Source organism: Sparassis crispa (genome assembly GCF_003851025.1).
Source record: "Sparassis crispa DNA, contig_000001F, whole genome shotgun sequence".
Classification (NCBI taxonomy): domain Eukaryota; kingdom Fungi; phylum Basidiomycota; class Agaricomycetes; order Polyporales; family Sparassidaceae; genus Sparassis; species Sparassis crispa.
The window spans coordinates 565,305-585,642 of NW_020939748.1; the positions used below are offsets into that span (position 1 = coordinate 565,305).

Genomic DNA, 20,338 nt, shown 5'->3' on the forward strand with positions numbered 1-20,338 from the left:
AGGGTCACACTGCACGCCTCAGAACACCGCAACAGGGGTACCACAGCTATATTAACTTCTATACCACGGGGTACCACACCGCCGGTGGTCACCACAGCTACAACAGAATACCATTGCGGCTTGATTGTGATGCCGCGGGGTCGTCCCTGCTGACCAACAAGTCACTTCAAGTTCTGCTCAGTCACAAGAACGTCTTTCCCTCCCGAGAAGTTGAGGACCCCGTGAACTGGGGTAGGGCCGAGCAAGGGTGATGTGACCGAGTGTGGCCTCAAGGACCCGGATTATATGTGGGGAACCAAGTGGGGAAAGTAGACTTTGCAACGCCCAAAAATACCATGGTAATGACATACTGAACACTGCTCAGGCTGCCCCAGCAAATTTCGCACGCTCAACCTCTACAGCCGTAAATTTGAGTACATCTGACTGTTTCGGACACTCCTCCATCTCTCAGAAACTATCCAAAATATTTGGCAGGAGAGCTGTATCTATACTGAACTTGATTCCTTGTATCCTCCCCTTAGTACACCGATGATCACGGTTGGATTCCCCAGTGATATGAAGAAGGTGAGTCCAAAAAACCATCCACTCTCATCCATGGGCAAAGATGAGATAAGCAGGCAGTTGTGTCTTCTTACGGTGTCAAGGAATTAGTGGCATTCACTCTGAGATGCATGAGTGATGCCGCAGGCAGAAGAAAAAAATTACAATTTCTCACCAATACCCTTGCAGAATTGACTCGCGCGACTGCCGCGGACCGTGCATAACGGTAATTCTGGTGTCAACGTTGTCGCTGTATTTTCCAACCCTTAATATTTATTTTATATTTTATTTTACACCCAACTTGAGTTGACACGATGAGATCCGCCGAGTGATAGGGAAACGCGTTACTCCAACAGGTTCATACCAACGGACTCATCTAGCATCGAGGCTCCATCTCGCACGTCCCTCGGAGTGATCAGTGCTCAGCACTTGAGCAGCGACGTTTCTTCTGATTGTTGGACTATCGAAAATGATAGCGCCCGCATTGGCTCTGTACCATCTTTATCGCAGATACCTTTACTTTGGGAGCTTCCTTCCGTGCAAAGAAATCAATCTGTTATAGAGGAATATCCTTGGAAGCCTCTCCATCTGGCCGTTCTCCAGGAGGGACACACTGACGGCTATCCTACCAGATTTGACTGCTCCCATCAATGATCTGGGTTTATAATGTGCTTCAGTGGTCGATTTCGGCAAGACGAACTGTAGCACCATGGCGTCCACTGCAATTCCACCCCTCAATAAGATAAGTCTAGTGGGGATATGGATCGAATCCGTTCTGTGGGGTATGTCCCTTGCGACTGTCGTAAATGTTCAGGCCATCTCATACTCATATTGGTGTTCTCTAGGTATGAAGTGAGTAACATGCTGAGTTCACCGATGGAATGCTAACAATGAGGTCTTGCACGCCTAGCTGTATCATTGCTACCGGCGCTCTATGAGTCACATTCTGGAAGAATAGTAGAAGCAATCAATGGTCTGACATCTCACCTCCTGTTCTTGTATGAATGTTTGCTTAATTGTGTCGCAGGATGTTGGGTGTAACATCAATTGTCTTGTTCGCGTTCGCCACTGCTCACATTGCGGGCTCGTTGCATCAACTCTTGGAGGCGTTCATATACGTGCCTAGTCCTGCACCTCCGCTGTACTCCACTCTGTACTGGGCGAATAAAACCAACGGAGTGGCAGTAATGAAAACTGTGCTCTATGATACCACTGTACATCTCGCTTTTCTCGCAATCGCTCATATCTGAACTATATTTTTTCAGGTGTGGCTTCAGGACATAGCTCTTGTGCATTCCAACATGATTACTTGCAATAAACATGTCTCACGTTCGTTGCGGATTTGGCGTCTATATGTTGTATGGGATCGCAATTGGTTGATATGCATCCTTCCTGTGCGTTTCTCGTTCTCATCATGCCCGGTCCACTTTTACATCTTCGTGCAGGTTGTTGTTGATTTGGCTCATATGGGTAAATATTGTGTGCACTCTTCCGTACCTATGACTGACCGGTGAACACTAGGCTCTGCTTGTGCCGCTACTGGGCTCCTGGCCCAGCCTAACGCCGACATCTATGGTGTGGAGCTGAAGAGACTAGGTCCCGTCAGCTGGTCCCTGGATCTCGCTGTCAACATTAGCGTCACTGCGGCTATAGCTGGCAGACTGTGGTACATGGGCAGAAAAGTGTCATTGGCTGCATCATCCAGGGGACTCAATTCTGATCAGAACCCGTACCTGGCTCCCATATTCCACTTCAGGGTACCTCCTATCCCTAGCTCTTAGCCTCAATATAATCTACTGTTTGTTGTGGCTAAGAGCCTCCCAGGGGGTGGTCTGCCCATGGGATTAGTGCATGGCCCACTGGTCCTGTGGGACATCTCACAGCTGAGGAGGTCCTGAAGTGGGAGCTACTTGAGGGTACTATCTGAACGGGCCCATGAGCTCTATATCTTTCCTGTTGTCTAGGTTCTCCCATGGACCTCCCTTGCATTATTACTGGTTAAAGGGTATCAGGGGGGATTCTGGACCTCCTATAGTCTGGTATTTTTCACTTTCTAGCTTATATCTTATTGTACTGTAGGTCTTATGCTACTTGCCCTCTTCTTACTGTGCATTCTAGAACTATATGTGTGCAGCTGTGAATGCAAATTCAGAATTTCACAGATATATATTTGCATCTAATCATGGTATATAGGTCTCTTCTCACATCTGCATGACTTGTTAGAGTAGGTGTCATTGCAGGCCTCCTTGAATGACTTGTTAGAGTAGATGTCATCACAGGTCTGCTAGAACGACTTGTTGGAGTAGGTGTCATCGCAGGCCTACATGAACGACTTGTTGGAGTAGGTGTCATCACAGGCATCTTTGAACGACTTGTTGGAGTAGGTGTCATCGCAGGCCTCATTGAACAACTTGTTGGAGTAGGTGTCATTACACACCTCCTTGAATGACTTGTTGGAGTAGGTGTCATTGCAGGTCTGCTAGAATGATTTGTTGGAGTACATGTTGTCACACATCTGCTTGAACACATTGTTTGTCAATGCAGGAACAAAGCATTAATATCTGTATTTTTGCTTATCTTATGATTAACTAGGTTTCAGTGCAAAAGTAAATCATGCAACATCATTTTACGCTATATCATACAGAAGCTGCCCTCATTGCCTATTATTAATTTTACATTATACTACATTGAAATCTATTTGTATGTATAGTGCTCACCATTTACTAATTATCACTGACACATCTCTTATTAATGTGATGCATCTCCTGTGTTACCCGCAATGAAGCGATGGTCATATATCAGATCAACCTTCTACATCATATATATTGGACTTCCTGTCTGACAGTGAATAGTCTTCCCAAGGTCTCTATTTAGTATGGTGGACCTCCTGTCTGACAGAGCATGGACTTCCCAAGGTCTGTAGTGGGTGAGATGGACCTTCTGCCTCATATAGAATAGACATCCCAAGGTCCCTACTAGGTGAGATGGACCTCCCGCCTCATATCAAATGGACTTCCCAAGGTCTGTACGGGGTGAGACGAACCTCCTGCCTCATATCAAATGGACTTCCCAAGGTCTGTACAGAGTGAGATGGACCTTCCGCCTCATATCAAATGGACTTCCCAAGGTCTGTACTAGGTAAGATGGACCTTCCGCCTCATATCAAATGGACATCCCAAGGTCCCTACTGGGTAAGATGAACCTCCCGCCTCATATCAAATGGACTTCCCAAGGTCTGTACTAGGTAAAACGGACCTTCCGCCTCATATCAAATGGACATCCCAAGGTCCCTACTGGGTGAGACAGACCTCCCGCCTCATATAGAATGAACTTCCCAAGGTCCCTACTAGGTGAGACGGACCTCCCGCCTCATGTCAAATGGACTTCCCAAGGTCGGTACTAGGTAAGACGGACCTCCCGCCTCATATCAAATGGACATCCCAAGGTCTGTACAGGGTGAGACGGACCTCCCACCTGATATCAAATGGACATCCCAAGGTACCTACTGGGTGAGACGGACCTCCTGCCTCATATTAAATGGCCTTTTCAAGCTCGGGATTTTTCATGCACCTCCCATCCTATGGTGATAGGACATCTCAAGGCCTTTATTTTGTACTGTGGACCTCCCATGTCCCACAAAGTGCCCACATATATTGTAAACACACAATCTCGCAGATAAATCTCATGATATATTGACAAGTCCCAAACTGGGTCATAGTATCGGAGATAATCCAAATTTAACTACCTAAGTCTTATTCGTCATAGTACACTGGATCGTCAAAAAGCGCACCGACGTCATCAGGTGCATAGTCAATATAGCTTGGCCCCGCCTCCGCATGATGATGAGAGTACTTGCCACTTGGCCCAGCAACAGCATTAGTGAAAGTTCTGCCCAGTGTCGCTCGACCTGCATGCATCGACTGCTGAGGCATCCTACCTTCGTCAACAAACTCATCCTCCTCCTCAATGACATTATCTGCCCGTCGCACGAAGTCTTGCTGTCCCGCCCCTCGGGTGTGGGCTTGGTAGTGATAATGGTGGTTCTCATCCTCTTGGATGCTAAGGTCTTGATGGGAGGGCACCGCTAAAGGTTGAGAATGACCTGCGCGTTGCAACTGTGACCGATGTGCATGAGACGCCAGACGAGGAGGAAATCCAGCAGCAGGGGAGTAGTCGCGTGCATGCCCGCCAATAGAATTGCTCGCCCGTGGGACATATCCAATGGTCGGGGAGTAGCCGCGCGAATATCCAGTGCTCGGCGCGTTGCCTGATGGAAGCCGCGAAGGAGGGATAACAGAGGGCGGCCTGATACCTCGAGTATGAGAGTCAGATCGGTGCGCCTCTCGCTTTGGCAAGGGCGCGGCATGGCGCTTGGGCAACTGGCCTTGATAACGAGTGGCAGCTCTATTGTTGATGCCAGCATGCACGCTGTCAGCACTGCTGTATCCTTCGAGCTCATCCTCGTACTGCCTTCTACTGCGAGGGGCAACGTGACCGTGGGGAGATGCAGCATGCTGTAAAGGGAGGCGTGTTGTGGCCCCGCGGATGTCCCTGACGACAGGAATAACTTCTTGGACCTCGTCTGATTGAACATCTTCATTGATGTCTAGTTCCCGGCGACGCTTGTGAACTTGATTTGTACCGCCGACCTTTGTTGCAGAAGGAGCCTTGGTACCGGCTGACTTGGACTTGGAATGCTTGCTCTGCAGCGGCGGCGGCGATGGTGGTGGCGGCAGTGCCTCCTGGTCCTCCTCCTCCTCCTCACTCTCGGAGTTCGAATCAAGCTCAGGCTTGGTCGCTAAACATCCAGGCACCTTCAGCGAATCCTTTGCATCGCGCACGAGCCGGAGCCTGGTGCCCTCAGCATCGATGACAAGTGGGATGAGTGCGTGGCGTGGATCGAGCACCGACAACTCCATGTCATCTAGAAGAGACCTGTTAGACTAACATCGCAACATGGCGAGCATCAACTCACCCTCGTGCCATTTAACGATCTGCGGAATCTTGAGATTTGTGTGCCCATGCAGACGCTCCTCAATATAGCCCTCCGTAAGCATTTTCAGTTCATTAGTCTTCAAGTTCTTATAGTTGAAATCGGGTCCCGGCGCCGGTATGCATGCAGGCCAGTCTACGATGCAGAGACTATGTCGTGATGCGATTTTCAACCAATTCATCCAGTGGACGCGTACAACGGTGGGATCGTATTGTTCTGCGAGCATGTAATGTCAGCATGAGGCAGGTACACGAGTGAAAAGAATACATACGCAGAGTCTCTTGCATCATGCCGGTGAAGATACGCCGATAGCGATCACGAGGATTCTCCTTAACCTTCGCCTCGACAACGATGCTATGGCCAAACTTCGTTGGCAAGTTGAAGCCCTCCAAGCTAAAGTGAGATGACCTGGGTTGATCGTGAGCGATGAATGACAATGACACTAAACAAAAACTTACTTCAAGCTCGTAGTGAGGAAGTCGAGGAACGTGCGAACATCAAGTCCATTATCTTCGATGAGCTTCTTCACGGCCGGCGAACCACCAAAGATCGCAGACGTTTGACGTCCCGCGGTATCAGTTCCGACGTAGAGGATGGCCCCGATGACTTCCATGTCAGCAAGATTCCGATATGAAGCTGCCTGTTACTTGACCATCAGATGCAGAACAAAATAACGTCAGAATTCACATACCAAATCTGTGAACTGGTCCTTTGCACTCATCATCCGTGCCGTGATAGACTTCATAGAGGTCGGCCTGACATTCGCATCGTCGAACTCGCGATCATCGCACATGACATGAATCGACTTAATGACTGCCTCCCATCCATCCTCGTCGTCAGGGTCAACATTCTTGAACAGCTTCTTGTAAGCTACGTCGATCATCTTCAAGTAATCTGTGGAGCTGACTTCGAGTTTGTCAGTACAACCATGCTCATGTAATATGAATGCAATACATACCGTCCTTCATCTTTGGATGCTTCCGAGAGTACCAACGACGGTATATGTTGGCGGGGTTCGCAGCGCGAGAGGGTTTAAAACTGAGACCGGCATGCACAAGAATATCACGAGTACTCTTCCCATACTTGCGACCAATATTCGCCGCCATCTTCAAGATGTTCTCCCCAAGCTCAGCGGCTTGCTCTCTGGCCTCCTTCGACAACGGTCCCGGAGTCTTTAGCCAATTGTCTGCTGCACGCACTTCACTGTCATCAGCCTGAGGTGATGCGGCACGGTCCTTTCCCCTCTTCTGGATGTTACTGCTCATCTTTGGTCGATGCACGGACACGGCCGGGTCAGAGGTCACCTCATCTTGCAATTCTGCATCATCCTCGTCGTCTTCTGTCTCCGTATCGACATTGTCAGCACGACGTCTGAGACTCTTGCTGCGCCGAAGCATTTCCTGATCCCTAGTCTTAGCGTAGTCACTCCCTGAAGGGTCTGACTCATCGTGCTCTGCAATCTGAGTCAGCGAACATCACCAGCATATCAAAATGAACTTACCCTCGTTACAACTTTCTGAACATCACTCCTGTCCGACGTTGTTGCCCTCCCGATCGAGCACCTGGCGAACATCGCCATCAGTGGAAGTGTCGATGCCCATGACATCAGTAACGGCAGCCACGTCTTCGTGCATGATGACATCGAACTCTACGCCTAGCTCGTCGTCACTGGGTGCATCTTCCTCATTATCGTCACTGAGGATGGCTGGCATGTCAACGCCTGCGTTCACGCTACCAATGGGTACGTCGCTGTCAGCATGCTCCTCCATTCCCTCAGACGGCGGCCGCACGAGTGGCGGCACCATATCCGTCACCAGATCACATCGAGTCCTCTTCGACCGAGGCAGTGCGACATCCTGAAAAATTAACAGGCCATTCAATAGCTGTCAGTACAATAGAATGAAATATACGCTGGACCGACGTACCTCCAGATCGTCACTGTTGACCTCTTCTACTGTTGAATGTGTCGTTTGGACGGTGCTCTTCCTCGGAGGTTGCTTCCGATTATTCGACACATCCGCGGGAACATCCTGCAGGATAGCGGAGAGTGGAGTGTTAGTTGAAGTACCAAAAAAAACATTTTGAAGTACCTCGTCAGCGGCGTCATGCTCGTCAGCATCAACGTTGCCAGCTGGTGCCTTGCACCGGGCACACTTCTTCCCCTTCCCCTTCGGTTTTGGCTTAGGCCTCAGTTTGGGTGGAACCTGCAAATTAAATGTTAGAAACTGATCCTATTGAGGATAGGCATGACTAACCTGACTCTCATCCTCGTCATGAGATACATGGATATCATCGACTGCCAGGGAAGCACGCTTCTTTGCGCTCGCCCTGCAAGGTAGAGGAGGGAGAGCTTCTGAAGCGACCTTGTCGGGCTTTGACTGAGACCTCAGAGTGCGAGGTTCAATGACATCTGGAGGACCGGTGTCTTTCCTCCGAGCCATATTGCAGGTTGTCTGCGAGGGAAGGTGATTAGACAGACATGCGCGAACACGCCGAGGATGGGATGGTACAGAGGATGTGAGCGAAGGTAACTTACCAGACAATGCTCACGTTTTGAGGACGTCGGACGACGACAATACAGTTGCTGAGAGATCTGTCTGTTCAGATTACTGAAAAAAGATCAGACTCATCAGAAAACAAAGTGCGGAAGTAGTACTCACGAATCGCTGTGGTGCTTTGTTGTCCCCTTGATATTCACGGGCCGTGGTGGGCTGCCAACAAGTGTATCACATATTCTACTACTCAGCAAAGTGGACCAAGCCCGGGGCCTGACCATGCACCTCATGCAGAGAAACGCACAGGCATCCCGAGCACAGGCCATGCCTTCGCAGAGGAAAACTGTCTGCGATGGCCGAGACTCATCGGGATCGGGGGTGCACATCTGCGGAGCGACGTTAGCAACGCGGGTGCTGTAAAAGTGCATAGACTATCCGCTCGTAGTGCGGAAACTGATGGATGGTCACATCCACTGCGAGTGGGTTGGGTTGGATACGGTGCACGAGGCACGATCCAGGCACACACGAATAAACTCAGCATCATGACCACTCACCGGGACGTGGAATAGCGTCGCCAAGCTTGCTGCATGTGTGAGCCAGCACACGTCACCCAGGTGAATGACACATTTCGAAAGGCTGCAAAGGTTTAGCGGCACAAGGCTCTGCATCCAGCACGTCGCTGGGTCAGTGTCTGCAGGAGGACGTCCTCGTCGTGTTCTGGCCCACATTGATGCATGCGAATCGGACGATGCAGCTGTTAAATGAGCAAAGAGAACCGTGAGGTGCACGCAAGATATGGGAAATAAATATAAGTACATACATAGTGACGGTGGAGTGTCAAGGAGAGCATGGACAGGGATAGAAACCTGGATAGAAATAATTGTAGATCGGACGAATCAGCTGGTAGACGAGCAAGGAGAACCGTAAGATGCATGCACGATATGAGATATAAAGAGAAATATGTACGTAGTGACGGTGGAGTGACAAGGAGAACACAAAGAGGGATAGACACTTGGATAAAGATGATTGCAGACTGAACGAGATGGACGAAACGATATGCACAGCAGGAAGACAGTAGATCGATGAGAGAAACTTGAAGTGGGAAGTCCTAAGTTTGAAAATGGGAAGTCCTGGTGGCAGGCTCTCAAACGTCGTACAGCCTTCAAGTTCATAGTATGTATGAGTCCTCCATTTGCGCGTACTCTATCATCTGGCTACCTGTCATCCACTACGCAATCTCTATCACATACCGATTCCCTCGACAACGTCTCCGTCAAGGTGCGACTTGGCCCTCTCCTTGCTTTCTGACTATCCCGCCCTGGTTAGTTGACTCGCGCAGTGGATAGAAGAAGTGCGCTCCATCCATCCCCGTCATCCTCGTCGGCTGCAAATCCGACTTCCGCCAACCAGAAAGTACGTCCATCTCCTCTTCATCAACCTCACTCTCACACTCCCTCTCATCCTCGCCCATCTACCCTCCACTTGCCACTCATTACCTCCCACCCTACTAATGCCGAACCTACCCAGACTTCCCCCAAGCTTCCTCCCCCGCCTTCGTCTGGTGCACTGATGCCGAGCGCGTCGCCCCGGATATCCGCGCGCCCACCTACAAAGAATGCAGTGTGCTGTGGGTCGAGTTGAGGGCGTCGATGACGTGTTCGATGCCATGACATGCGCGAGCATGCTCATGCGCGAGGGCGTCCCTGTGCACGTCCCCGCCGCCCACCATGAGCGTGGCTGCTGCGTGGTGTGCTAGCCGCGGTGCCTGGTTCTGGCGGTGTAGATTTACGGAGTGATAGTTTTTGTTAATTGAGTGTGTATACATGGACGGATGCTCGAGTATGATGAGTATGACATGTACGTACGGTATCTTGCACAGTTTCAGCTACTATTCTACATTCCCGGCAGACTCGCACTTCTGTCTCATCTCGTACCGTCTCCTCTGGATCCCTCCATGTATACTAAATAACGTGCAGTACTGACCACAACTATGCATCGCGTCGTTCGCTTTCTCAGCAGTTTGGCGGTGTGGCTGGATGGGTGAATGATGAGTTTCGAGAGGTTGACCCCGCAAGGCTTTGTGTCCGGCACGTCGCTGGGCCCGTGTCTGCAGGAGGACGTCCTCAATGTGCTCTGGCCCACATCGTTGCATGCAAATCGGATGATGCGGCTGGTAGAGGAGCAAACAGAACCATGAGGCGCACACAAGATATGGGAAATGAAGATAAGTACATACATCGTGACACGATGGAGTGATGAACACAACACAGAGAGGTATAGAAATGATTGCAGCCTGAACGAGATGGACGAGATGATACGCACTGCAGCAGGAGGATAGTAGATCGATGGGGTATTGTGGAAAGAAATTTGTAGTGGGAAGTCCTAAGTCCGAAAATGGGAAGTCCTGTTGGCAGGCTCTCAAACGTCGTACAGCCTTCAAAGCTTCAAGTTCGTATGTACAAGTACTCCTCTGTTTGCTAGCACTCCACCATCCACCGGTTATCCACGATGCAGTCTCCGTCAAATAGCTGCGCTCAGTCTCATTTCGCCGGCGCATGGCCCAGTGCGCAGACACCTTTCTGCCTCATGTTACTTTGCCTGACCTTTCTCCTTCTGCAGCATGTCTCTTCTGTTGACCAAGATAGAAGGCACTGGCAACGGCATCAAGACTGTCATACCCAACATGTCTGACGTCGCCCGCGCGCTAAGCCAACTGCCCATGTACCCTACCAAGTTCTTCGCCTGCGAAGTTGGCGCGCAGACGTCGTTCGACGAGAAGAACGATGGCTACATTGTTAATGGTGCGCATGATGTAACCAAGCTGCGCGAGCTTCTGGACGGGTTCATCGACAAGTTCGTGCTGTGCAAGTCATGCAAGACCCCCCAGACGGATCTCATCATCACCAAGAACGACGAGATCATCCATGACTGCAAGGCGTGTGGCGAGTGCACTGGCGTCGACATACGCTACAAGCCGACGACGTTCATTCTCAAAAACCCGCCCAAGGCCAGCTCAAAGAAGAGCAAGGGAATGAAACAGGCCAGCGGCGATGGCAGCCCGAGCCTTAGCGCTAACAGCGATGGCCATAAGAACGGTGATGCTGCAGATGAGGCAGACGTTGCTCCTTTGGTGCGAACTCAGGATGTCCTGCTTGAGGGCATCATACAGATCGCGTATGCTGCCCGCGAAATCTTTCGGTATGTCGCAATACGTAGTTCTGACGTTCGTGTTTTGACCGCGCTGAAACACCTCATACAATCCATCTCGTTTCCAGGGCACACGCCGTTCTAACTTGGCGAATGCTAGCCCGCACTTACAGGCACCAAACGGCTTCGACTAGTGTAGTCACTCACCGCGATTGGCTATTCCGAGCGCGAAGACTCAGCAAGGTAATCCCCCCTGTTTTCAAGCCCACAGACACTCGCTGAATTGTTCGCGTTCACAGCTCATCGCCCAATCCGTCCCTATGTCTTTCCGCCGGCCAACTGCTTACTATCGATGGTTGAGCTCATCGGCAGATCGGCCTTCCTCTCATTCGATATCCCCTCAGAAAACACCCCCCTCGCACGTCCACCTGATTCAACCTTCCGATGTTTCCTGCAAGCGGCGACCTCGCAGCACAAAACATCTCCATCTGCCTGGGCCGGAGCGATTGGTGACGCTTCCTGGACGCCTCAACTTCACGCAGTCAGATCCATCCTGGGGTCGCGCAGAAGGTCCTGAAATTCGATCTTCATGCCCTCTACAATGAGCACCCCACTCTGATGACCCATTCACGCTCCCCACCAACTTTGCATCCATCCCTGACCCTCCCGAGGCTGCCACTTTTGACGGGCTGTATACCTCTTACGTCGAAGAGGATCCAGGTGTTCGATCTGGGCGAGATCGGCAGAAGAAGGCGCGGCAGTGGAAGAGGTGGGCAACAGAGGTCATCCCATCATTACTGCACCCCCATATGGAGCTCCTTCAATGATCGGACTATTTGCGTGAATCCGTTAACCAGGAGAAGACATGCACTTGTGGTGGCGAGCACGTGCGAACTCTTCAAGTCGTCTGTGTATACTTTGAACGTAAGTAGCAATTTTTTTTCTTCTGTTTCGTCGCAACCCTCAGGCACTCACATGGCCTCGTTTTAGGTCTACGACATATCACCATCCACGTTTGCCAGTGCTCGCCCGCTGCCCTTCAACTTCTATCTCGCGGCCTTTTCCCATGTGCCCCTCAAGCTCTGACTTTGGCAGTCGACCTCTCCCTGCTCAAGTTTGTTCAAGAACTTTTCGTGCGGCTGCCGCCTAACACAACATCCTTCTGCGCCACGCTGGAGTACTTCCTTGGTGAACGCGGATACAAACTGACTACACGGGTATGTATTTTGCCCTACGTGAACATTCATGCACTCATTCAGACATTTTAGGACTCGTTACATCGGCGCTTCGGCAATGCCCTCCTCTAGTATTCGAATCTCGTCAACGCCACTGATCGGCACGTTCAAAGCATTCTGGAATGAGCACGGCCTCCCCCGCTGTGTGACGCTTCAACTCCCCCTGCCGCCGAGTGGGCCGAACGTGAGTATCTGCTAGACCTCCCCATCTGCGAGGTAAAACTGACTTGAAACCCAGCAGGGCTCCCCGCTTTCCAAGTGTCTAATGATGCAGAAGAGGGGATCGAACCTGATCCCAAAAATGTGCAGCAACCGGAAGGGACTCCTTCCAGCGGTGCATCTCATGGCGAGAGACCGAGCGAGTATCTACGCGCTCGTTGTCCTCTGTGCTTCGGCGGAACGACATGCAGTAGTGAGGATGGCATGTGAGTATTATTTGTTAATGCTTCCATGTCTATCAAACTAACATTCGTCAACATCAGACCTGATATCATCGTCTGCATTGATGCATGCTTTACGCAGAAGCGGAGGAAGGGCCAGGGAGGTGGGCGCGATGATCCTCGTCATGCGCGAGAGTCTGTTTTTGTGCCTGAGTCGGATGTCAAGGACATGGAGTCATACGTCGAGAGCCTTCGACCCAGTTCGGACAACAGGCCACATCATACACAACCCACAGTGGAGGAGGAGGACGAGTATGAGCCTGGTCTCAAGCTGCCAAGATCAGTTCTCGATGGCTGCCACGAGTCTTTCCTAGCAGCAGATGAGAAACGTCAGAAGGCAAGTATGCAACTCTTCGCTGACACGGGTCTCATGGCGCTGCTGTGCCATCATGACCGTGTGCTTTGGTTGGTCAACATGACCTCTGCGGGCGAGAAGCAGTACTACGCCCTTACGCTTATCCGCCGACTCTTCGACAATCTCCCTGCTTCCATGACTGTCGGCATACTGTAAGATATCGGCTGTCAACTCCACCGAAGCTGCATCAAATTTGGCTTTCTCCACGATGTCATCGACCGCATCACGTTCGCGATATCAATATTCCATGCATATGGGCACCAGTGGCCATGCCAGCTGATATATCATCCACAGAAGGGAATCGGGTTTGGGTTGACGGATGGCGAGAGCTGCGAGAGGTTCTGGAGTGCGATTCGGAAGCTCATCCCATCGTTACGGGTGTCCAGAGTGAGTCCTCATTTTTCTACTTTGATGAATTTTGTCTTCTGACGGACATTGTCAGTACCATCAGCGTCTTTTCGTTCTCGACACGCAGGTCAAACATCTTGATGAAGAGTCGATGTCCGGGCTTGGGCATTGGCTTTTCAGGAAGTGGAGTGTATGCCAGTCGAAGAAGTGTGCTGCCATTGATGCACTTCAAATGCTTGGCATCGAGGAAGATGTCTTACGGGCTGAGTGGGTAGCACAGGTTGAAGAACAGATGAAACCGGCACCGCGTGCATTATGACTTCTCTGCGGTTGTTCTGAGTGGCTAACTACATGTAACAGGTCGTTCGCGCGACAAGGGCAAGCGCGCTATTGAAACGGTGCTTGCACTGCAGAAGACACTTGTTGCCTACCAGGAGAACATCCGTGATCTCGAACTCAAACTTCTGGCTGACAATGACGTCCTCGACACCCAAGAAATAGACTTGCAGCTCGTTGATGCCAGGTCAAAGAGTGCACGGATCGCTTCCGCTCTAGAACACAAGAAAGCAGCGCTTGGCATAGGTGAACGTGCGCAGCTCGTGCGACTTGCACGCAATGTTTTCCTGAGGATCCGAATGAATGCGCGTGCCATCAAGCATCGGATCCGTGATCACCTTCATCAGTGCAAGTTCGAACTCGAACGTCTCGAGCGTTCGTATCGCCAGACAATCAACAGTATGTCTCTTTCTTTCTTTTAGGCTTCGTTGTTGATGCCTTTGAGCTTGTAGACAACAAGCTTAGCACACATGCTGAGTCATCCATCAAGCGTCGTGAACCCAGTATTCTGAAGCTCGCGAAGACGTACAATGATTTATGTATGCAGATGTCAACGTTAATTCGACAGCGCAAGGCTCCGCGGTTTGCTATTGTACCACCTCCCATTCAGAGCAATGGCCTCTTCAAGCTTGACGTTGACGACGACATTTGGCAGGATGTTGGGCTGGATGATGATGTGGACACTGATGCAGTTCCTCGATGGCTCGGAGATGAAACGGTGCGTGAGGGTATCAAGATGCGTTTGCTCTTAGATCGTTGTATTGAGGAGGAGAGCCGATTGCAACGAGAGCGTTGTGCATTGCAAGAATGGTTTCAAGAGGAGTGGTTGACCCTGCAGAAGGCCTGTGTCGATGCAGGTATGTTGTTGTTATTCTTATGCTTCTACAGTTCTGATGTCTGAATAGATAATGACATTGACCTTCTCTATCTTCTTCATCGCCGTCGTGATCGTTTATCTCGCTTATGTGTGACTTGGCAGTCTCAAGTCCATGCGATTCTCTGTTTGACCCCTATGAGTTCATCATGGGGCCCTTCAGAGCAGGAGCTGAGAGATGCTGCTGTATATCAGGTGACAGGCAAGTGGGATAAGGATGAGAGCTTGATGGCACAATATAATCCAGGTGAGAATCAGGATGATGATGAGGAACGGGTAAGCTTTGATCCACCTACTGATTCTGAAGATGATGGAGAGTTGGTGGATGCAGCAGAGGTGGTGGCCTTTAATGATGCATATCATGAGCTCTTAGCTAACCCTGATCTTGATACACTTCTGCTGGACAGTAGTATTGTGGATGATACTAAACTCTTACCAGTCTCTCCTAGTAGGTACACTCCTCGCAAGCGAGCTCTTTTGATAGTTTAGTCCAAATACATCACACTTGTACTTTTCTAAATATGTTGCTACTAACTAGGTCCATCTTACCAAGTGCAGACCTTGGGATGTCCATTCCATATGAGGCGGGAGGTCCGTCTCACCCAGTAGAGACCTTGGGATGTCCATTCCATATGAGGCGGGAGGTCCGTCTCACCCAGTAGAGACCTTGTGATGTCCATTCCATATGAGGCAGGAGGTCCGTCTCACCCAGTAGAGACCTTGTGATGTCCATTCCATATGAGGCGGGAGGTCCGTCTCACCCAGCAGTGACCTTGGGATGTCCATTTCATATGAGGCGGGAGGTCCGTCTCACTCAGCAGCGACCTTGGGATATCCATTTGATATGAGGTGAGAGGTCTGTCTCACCCAGTAGGGACCTTGGGATGTCCATTTGATATGAGGCGGGAGGTCCCTCTCACCTAGTACTGACCTTGGGAAGTCCATTTGATATGAGGCGGGAGGTCCGTCTCACTCTGTACAGACCTTGGGATGTCCATTTGAGATGAGGCCAGAGGTCTGTCTCACCCAGTAGGGCCCTAGGGATGTCCATTCTATATGAGGTGGGAGGTCCGTCTCACTCTGTACAGACCTTGGGAAGTCCATGCTCTGTCAGACAGGAGGTCCAATATATATAACATAGAAGGTTCATCTGATACATGATCATAGATTCATTGCATGTAAGACAGAAGATGCACTACATTAATACGAGATGCATCAGTGATAAGTAGTACATGGTGAGCACTATACGTACAAATGGATTTCGATATATGATAATGTAAAATTAATAGTAGGCAATGAGGGCAACTTCTGTATGATATAGCATCTTTTGCACTGATATCTAATTAATTATAAGATAACTATAAATACAGATATTAATGCTTTGTTCCTGCATTGACAAACAATGTGTTCAAGCAGACGTGTAATGACATGTACTCCAACAAGTTGTTCTAATAGGCCTGCGATGACATCTACTCCAACAAGTCGTTCAGGCAGACCTGCAATGACACCTACTCTAACAAGTCATTCTAGCAGACCTGCGATGACACCTACTTCAACAAGTCGTTCAAAGAGCCTTGCGATGACACCTACTCTAACAAGTCATTCAAGCAGACCTGCAATGACACCTACTCCAATAAGTTGTTCTAATAGGCCTGTGATGACACCTACTCCAACAAGTCGTGCAGATGTGAGAAGAGACCTATATACCACAATTAGATGCAAATATATATGTGTAAAATTCTGAATTTGCATTCACAGCTGCACAAATATAGCTCTAGAATGCACAGTAAGAAGAAGACAAGTAGCATAAGACCTACAGTACAATAAGGTATAAGCTAGGAATTGAAAAATACCAGACTATAGGAGGTCCAGAATCCCCCCTGATACCCTTTAACCAGTAATAATGCAAGGGAGGTCCATGGGAGAACCTAGACAACAGGAAAGATATAGAGCCCATGGGCCCTTTCAGATAGTACCCTCAAGTAGCTCCCACTTCAGGACCTTCTCAGCTGTGAGATGTCCCACAGGACCAGTGGGCCATGCACTAATCCCATGGGCAGACCACCCCCTGGGAGGCTCTTAGCCACAACAAACAGTAGATTATATTGAGGCTAAGAGCTAGGGATAGGAGGTACCCTGAAGTGCATATTCACCATAGTCGAGTCCGGGGCGTTGTTTGCTGCCATCACCTTAGTCATGCTCATCTTGTACCTCGTCGGCAGTCCATTGGCACTGACCGGCATGGATATATCCACGCAGCTCGCGGTACGAATTGTTTTCCATCCTTGTCATAATATTTCTCATCTTTTGAGGGCTTATAGGTTATGACTCCACTCCTAATCATTGTACGTGTTGGGCTCGGCCTCACACATGGTCTGCCCTCCATGTATAAGATATTCCTGAACACCACCGGCCAGATGACCTTCAGTGAGCGGTTGCGCAGCTCTCGCGGTGTAACTGGCAGCGCGATTCAGATCTCCACCATTCGCGACGTGGTCTCTACCGAAGACACCCAGTCAGTCCTGGGCGACTATGCTCTGCAGGAGTTCAAGATTTCCGGTGGTTTCAATCAGTCCGTAGAATCGCAGGTGAAGTTCGCACCAGGAGAGGGCCTCGCTTGATGTCATCATTCCGCTGTCGTTGTTATCGGACTGTGTTCTTGTTTCTGGATGCTTTTTAGAATGGCAGCGCATTGAAACTTGATGATACGGGCTCCGTAGATTTTTTAATACTATGTAGCATGATTTTGCAATCTGTTCCTTTGGGCTCCGCATGACGGATAAGTCTAATTTGGATCCTGAGAAGGTCTACTAGGATGGTCGTACCCTTTGCCAGAAGTTACGAACACACGTAATTTGTGCATTGAGGAAAGTCCTCAATGAGTAGGGCCCGCCATACAAAGTGACCGTCATATGCGGAGTGCCATGAATATTGGTACTAATCTGTACCCGAGACCGCTCTGTGTCGTGTGAAATGGAACACTCCCAAAACTAGGGAAGAAGCTAATGGCACCATTTCTCTCATCTCCTCAAACGCTTTATAACGGGTAGTCGCAAACGCATGCCAAGAAAGAGGCCGCCTGTGGAAGAGTTCTTGAGTAGGAGGCTACATAACGATGTGAACTCGGGTAGGAAACATCTCCAGGTCATGTTGAAGTCGCCACCTCTCAGATCTCAACTACTTGGGCCAGGGGGTCGCAACACTCAAATAAGGCAAAATAAATGCATTGGAATAAAACAAACATCTCTGCGAAGGTAATAATATTCATAGACCATACGAAAAAGTATATGCGAATAACGAAAAGTGCTTTTCAGATTAACGGGGACGAATCACGCATATCGAGAGGACAACCATGAGCAACAACTTGGATGAACATCACCGCAACTGACAGCATACGAATAATAGTAAGTCACCACATCAGACAAGAAATGAACATGGACGACAGCATTGCTGAGGCTTGTGGACTTCGACTCAAGCTCTGTAAATGGAATAGAACCCTATTAGGGAACGTCTTTGTTTAAAAATGGAAGGCTGGTCAAACTCACAAGCTTCCGACCCAGTCGGCAACCTCTCGAAGTGTGTTGGTTCGTTCAGGCTCATGCCAAGAAGCAGTGAAAAAATCATGCGTTGCATCTGGCGTTTCAATATACGTGACATCGCGTGTGCCCATGTCCTCCTGCATTCTATCTCTAAGCGTGCGCATCGGATCGAGGGTCATCTCAGCGCCACCAGCTACAATGCATGTCTTCGGAAGCCCAGCATACATACCTGGTGTCACCTTCAGCTGGAGTGACGCCGGGGAAATCCAGGGACTGGTGGCAGCGGAAGAAGAAGGCAGAGTTCCCAGGAGGGCATTCTTCGAATACTCGCTCGTAAAGATGGCGTGAACGAAGTCTGAACGAGTATTCTTCCACATAGAGGAATTAGGTCCCACGTGAGTGACAGCCCAGTCAACTGTCGGAGAAAGGAGGAGCAGTCCTCCAGGAACAGGTAGGTTGGGTAGCTCGTGTATGGCGAGATAGCGTGCGAGGACGAAGGCGAGATGACCTCCTGCAGAATCACCGCTAATGATGACATTGGAGGGCAAGAATCCAAGTGTTTCAACCAGATATCGATAACCTGCGACTGCATCGATTAATGCAGCTGGGAATGGGTTCGATGCGCTGAAGGGAGGGGCTGATGATATCTGATATTCGACGGTGAAGATGCGAGGGTTGTGGGGAAAGAACTCCAGGAAGCCCTTGAAGCACGTTATCATGGACAAATTTGACGGATGCACTGAGCTCATCTGTAGAACGAGCTTTAGCCACTTTCATAGCCCAAGGTACAAAAACAGTGGTATGCTTGCGACATAGCCGCCACCTGAACGACATAATATAACATCAGCAACAGAATTGTCACCACGCAGATGCCAACGCTTACCGTGCAGGTGATAGATGACTTTCTCGCCAGGTGATGCCTTCCGTCCTGCCTCACCCGACGCTGTGGGACCATACCAGAAACCGCCAGTCCTACAAGCCTCAACACTGTTCGCGTCTGCAATTTCGCGTATCTCACCCAACACAAAATCGGGTGCAGCCTCAACCCAAACGAATCCCAGAGACTGCGCAGACAATGCAGCTTTCTCGAGAGATTCAGACCCCATGAGAGTGGTGCTGTACATGATGTCCAAGAAGGCGCGATATCCAGAGACGATGAGCACCCTTCCCAGACTCCAGGAGGGTCGGGGGCGCCAGGAAGGGATCAGATTGGCGAGAGTCCATAAGGGCAATCGGACGAGGAGGAGGATGAGAATGTTCCCAACGAGATAGATAGAGTGAAGAGGCTGGTGGCGAAAGGCAAAGGGCATTGTTGTGGTGAAAAGGATGGGCTGCAGCAAAGAGGATCGTTGTGTAATTCCCACCAACGGCACACTGTACGTTATAAGACTCTGCAAGGACATGCGTGGCCTGCACAGGCTGCAAGGGCGCCTTCTCCACCTTCTGGAAGCATGCTGACAGAGGCTTCCATGACAAGATGCCATGAAGTAGTTATTCTTGAATTGCTTGGAATTTGGGCCTCCTGGACATTTTCATTATGGGTGATCGGGGAACTGCAGACGGAGCGGTGCGCAATCACATCTGTCTCTTCGAGTTCTGGAAAATTGGCTTGAGCACAAGAATAGCAGAAAGCCTCACAGTGTCATGTCAGGGCCCAATCAGATTCTGCGAACTTAGATACGCTGCTAGAAGGAACAAACATAAGGCATAAGTACCCAAGCAAGCGCCATCGTGACAGATCTTCGTACAGCGCCGCAATGCTCAGTGAGCGCGCGAACGTGACCCACCCGTGACCAAGTGTGACAACCTGACCCAAAGTCTCCAGATGCATTTGGGGCGATCGACTCAAGATGGGTGGAGATTCGGCTATCCGGGGAACTCCGCTCAGTCACGGTTGTAGGCAGGACCCCTGGCAATTGGGGAGGATCCCTGAGCCGATTTCGGACAAAATTTAGACTTTCGAGAGCCTCATGCCTGGTTTTTCACGGACAAATCAAGGGGTTGACCACCATATAGCCTGAGCCATTTCGCGGACA

The 20,338-nt window shown here is 50.0% G+C and overlaps 7 protein-coding genes across 7 annotated transcripts; 4 read left to right on the plus strand and 3 right to left on the minus strand.

The window, feature by feature from the left end:
* Nucleotides 1–1,249: 1,249 nt before the first annotated feature.
* On the plus strand, nucleotides 1,250–2,321 carry SCP_0201730 (hypothetical protein; the record flags this gene model as incomplete). Its single annotated transcript, XM_027754088.1, has 6 exons — nucleotides 1,250–1,322; nucleotides 1,386–1,392; nucleotides 1,568–1,754; nucleotides 1,806–1,934; nucleotides 1,986–2,010; nucleotides 2,062–2,321. The coding sequence occupies 6 exons, from the start codon at nucleotides 1,250–1,252 to the stop codon at nucleotides 2,319–2,321; spliced, it is 681 nt and encodes a 226-aa protein (XP_027609889.1).
* Nucleotides 2,322–4,292: 1,971 nt separating this feature from the next.
* SCP_0201740 (hypothetical protein) lies at nucleotides 4,293–6,930 on the minus strand (the record flags this gene model as incomplete). Its single annotated transcript, XM_027754089.1, has 6 exons — nucleotides 4,293–5,464; nucleotides 5,516–5,749; nucleotides 5,805–5,941; nucleotides 5,992–6,173; nucleotides 6,225–6,439; nucleotides 6,492–6,930. 6 exons carry the CDS (start codon nucleotides 6,928–6,930, stop codon nucleotides 4,293–4,295), a joined length of 2,379 nt encoding a protein of 792 aa, XP_027609890.1.
* Nucleotides 6,931–7,056: 126 nt separating this feature from the next.
* On the minus strand, nucleotides 7,057–7,974 carry SCP_0201750 (hypothetical protein; the record flags this gene model as incomplete). Its single annotated transcript, XM_027754090.1, has 4 exons — nucleotides 7,057–7,389; nucleotides 7,459–7,563; nucleotides 7,624–7,737; nucleotides 7,789–7,974. 4 exons carry the CDS (start codon nucleotides 7,972–7,974, stop codon nucleotides 7,057–7,059), a joined length of 738 nt encoding a protein of 245 aa, XP_027609891.1.
* A 2,674-nt stretch (nucleotides 7,975–10,648) lies between these two features.
* SCP_0201760 (hypothetical protein) lies at nucleotides 10,649–11,320 on the plus strand (the record flags this gene model as incomplete). The annotated part of the gene is made up of 1 exon (XM_027754091.1): nucleotides 10,649–11,320. One exon carries the CDS (start codon nucleotides 10,649–10,651, stop codon nucleotides 11,318–11,320), a length of 672 nt encoding a protein of 223 aa, XP_027609892.1.
* A 1,148-nt stretch (nucleotides 11,321–12,468) lies between these two features.
* Nucleotides 12,469–15,252, plus strand: SCP_0201770 (hypothetical protein; the record flags this gene model as incomplete). Its single annotated transcript, XM_027754092.1, has 8 exons — nucleotides 12,469–12,598; nucleotides 12,652–12,835; nucleotides 12,893–13,346; nucleotides 13,500–13,592; nucleotides 13,648–13,861; nucleotides 13,914–14,288; nucleotides 14,342–14,746; nucleotides 14,795–15,252. 8 exons carry the CDS (start codon nucleotides 12,469–12,471, stop codon nucleotides 15,250–15,252), a joined length of 2,313 nt encoding a protein of 770 aa, XP_027609893.1.
* A 1,707-nt stretch (nucleotides 15,253–16,959) lies between these two features.
* SCP_0201780 (hypothetical protein) lies at nucleotides 16,960–17,384 on the plus strand (the record flags this gene model as incomplete). Its single annotated transcript, XM_027754093.1, has 2 exons — nucleotides 16,960–17,028; nucleotides 17,085–17,384. 2 exons carry the CDS (start codon nucleotides 16,960–16,962, stop codon nucleotides 17,382–17,384), a joined length of 369 nt encoding a protein of 122 aa, XP_027609894.1.
* Nucleotides 17,385–17,783: 399 nt separating this feature from the next.
* SCP_0201790 (alpha/beta-hydrolase) lies at nucleotides 17,784–19,612 on the minus strand (the record flags this gene model as incomplete). Its single annotated transcript, XM_027754094.1, has 4 exons — nucleotides 17,784–17,868; nucleotides 18,309–19,051; nucleotides 19,115–19,125; nucleotides 19,186–19,612. 4 exons carry the CDS (start codon nucleotides 19,610–19,612, stop codon nucleotides 17,784–17,786), a joined length of 1,266 nt encoding a protein of 421 aa, XP_027609895.1.
* Between the last annotated feature and the right edge of the window lie 726 nt (nucleotides 19,613–20,338).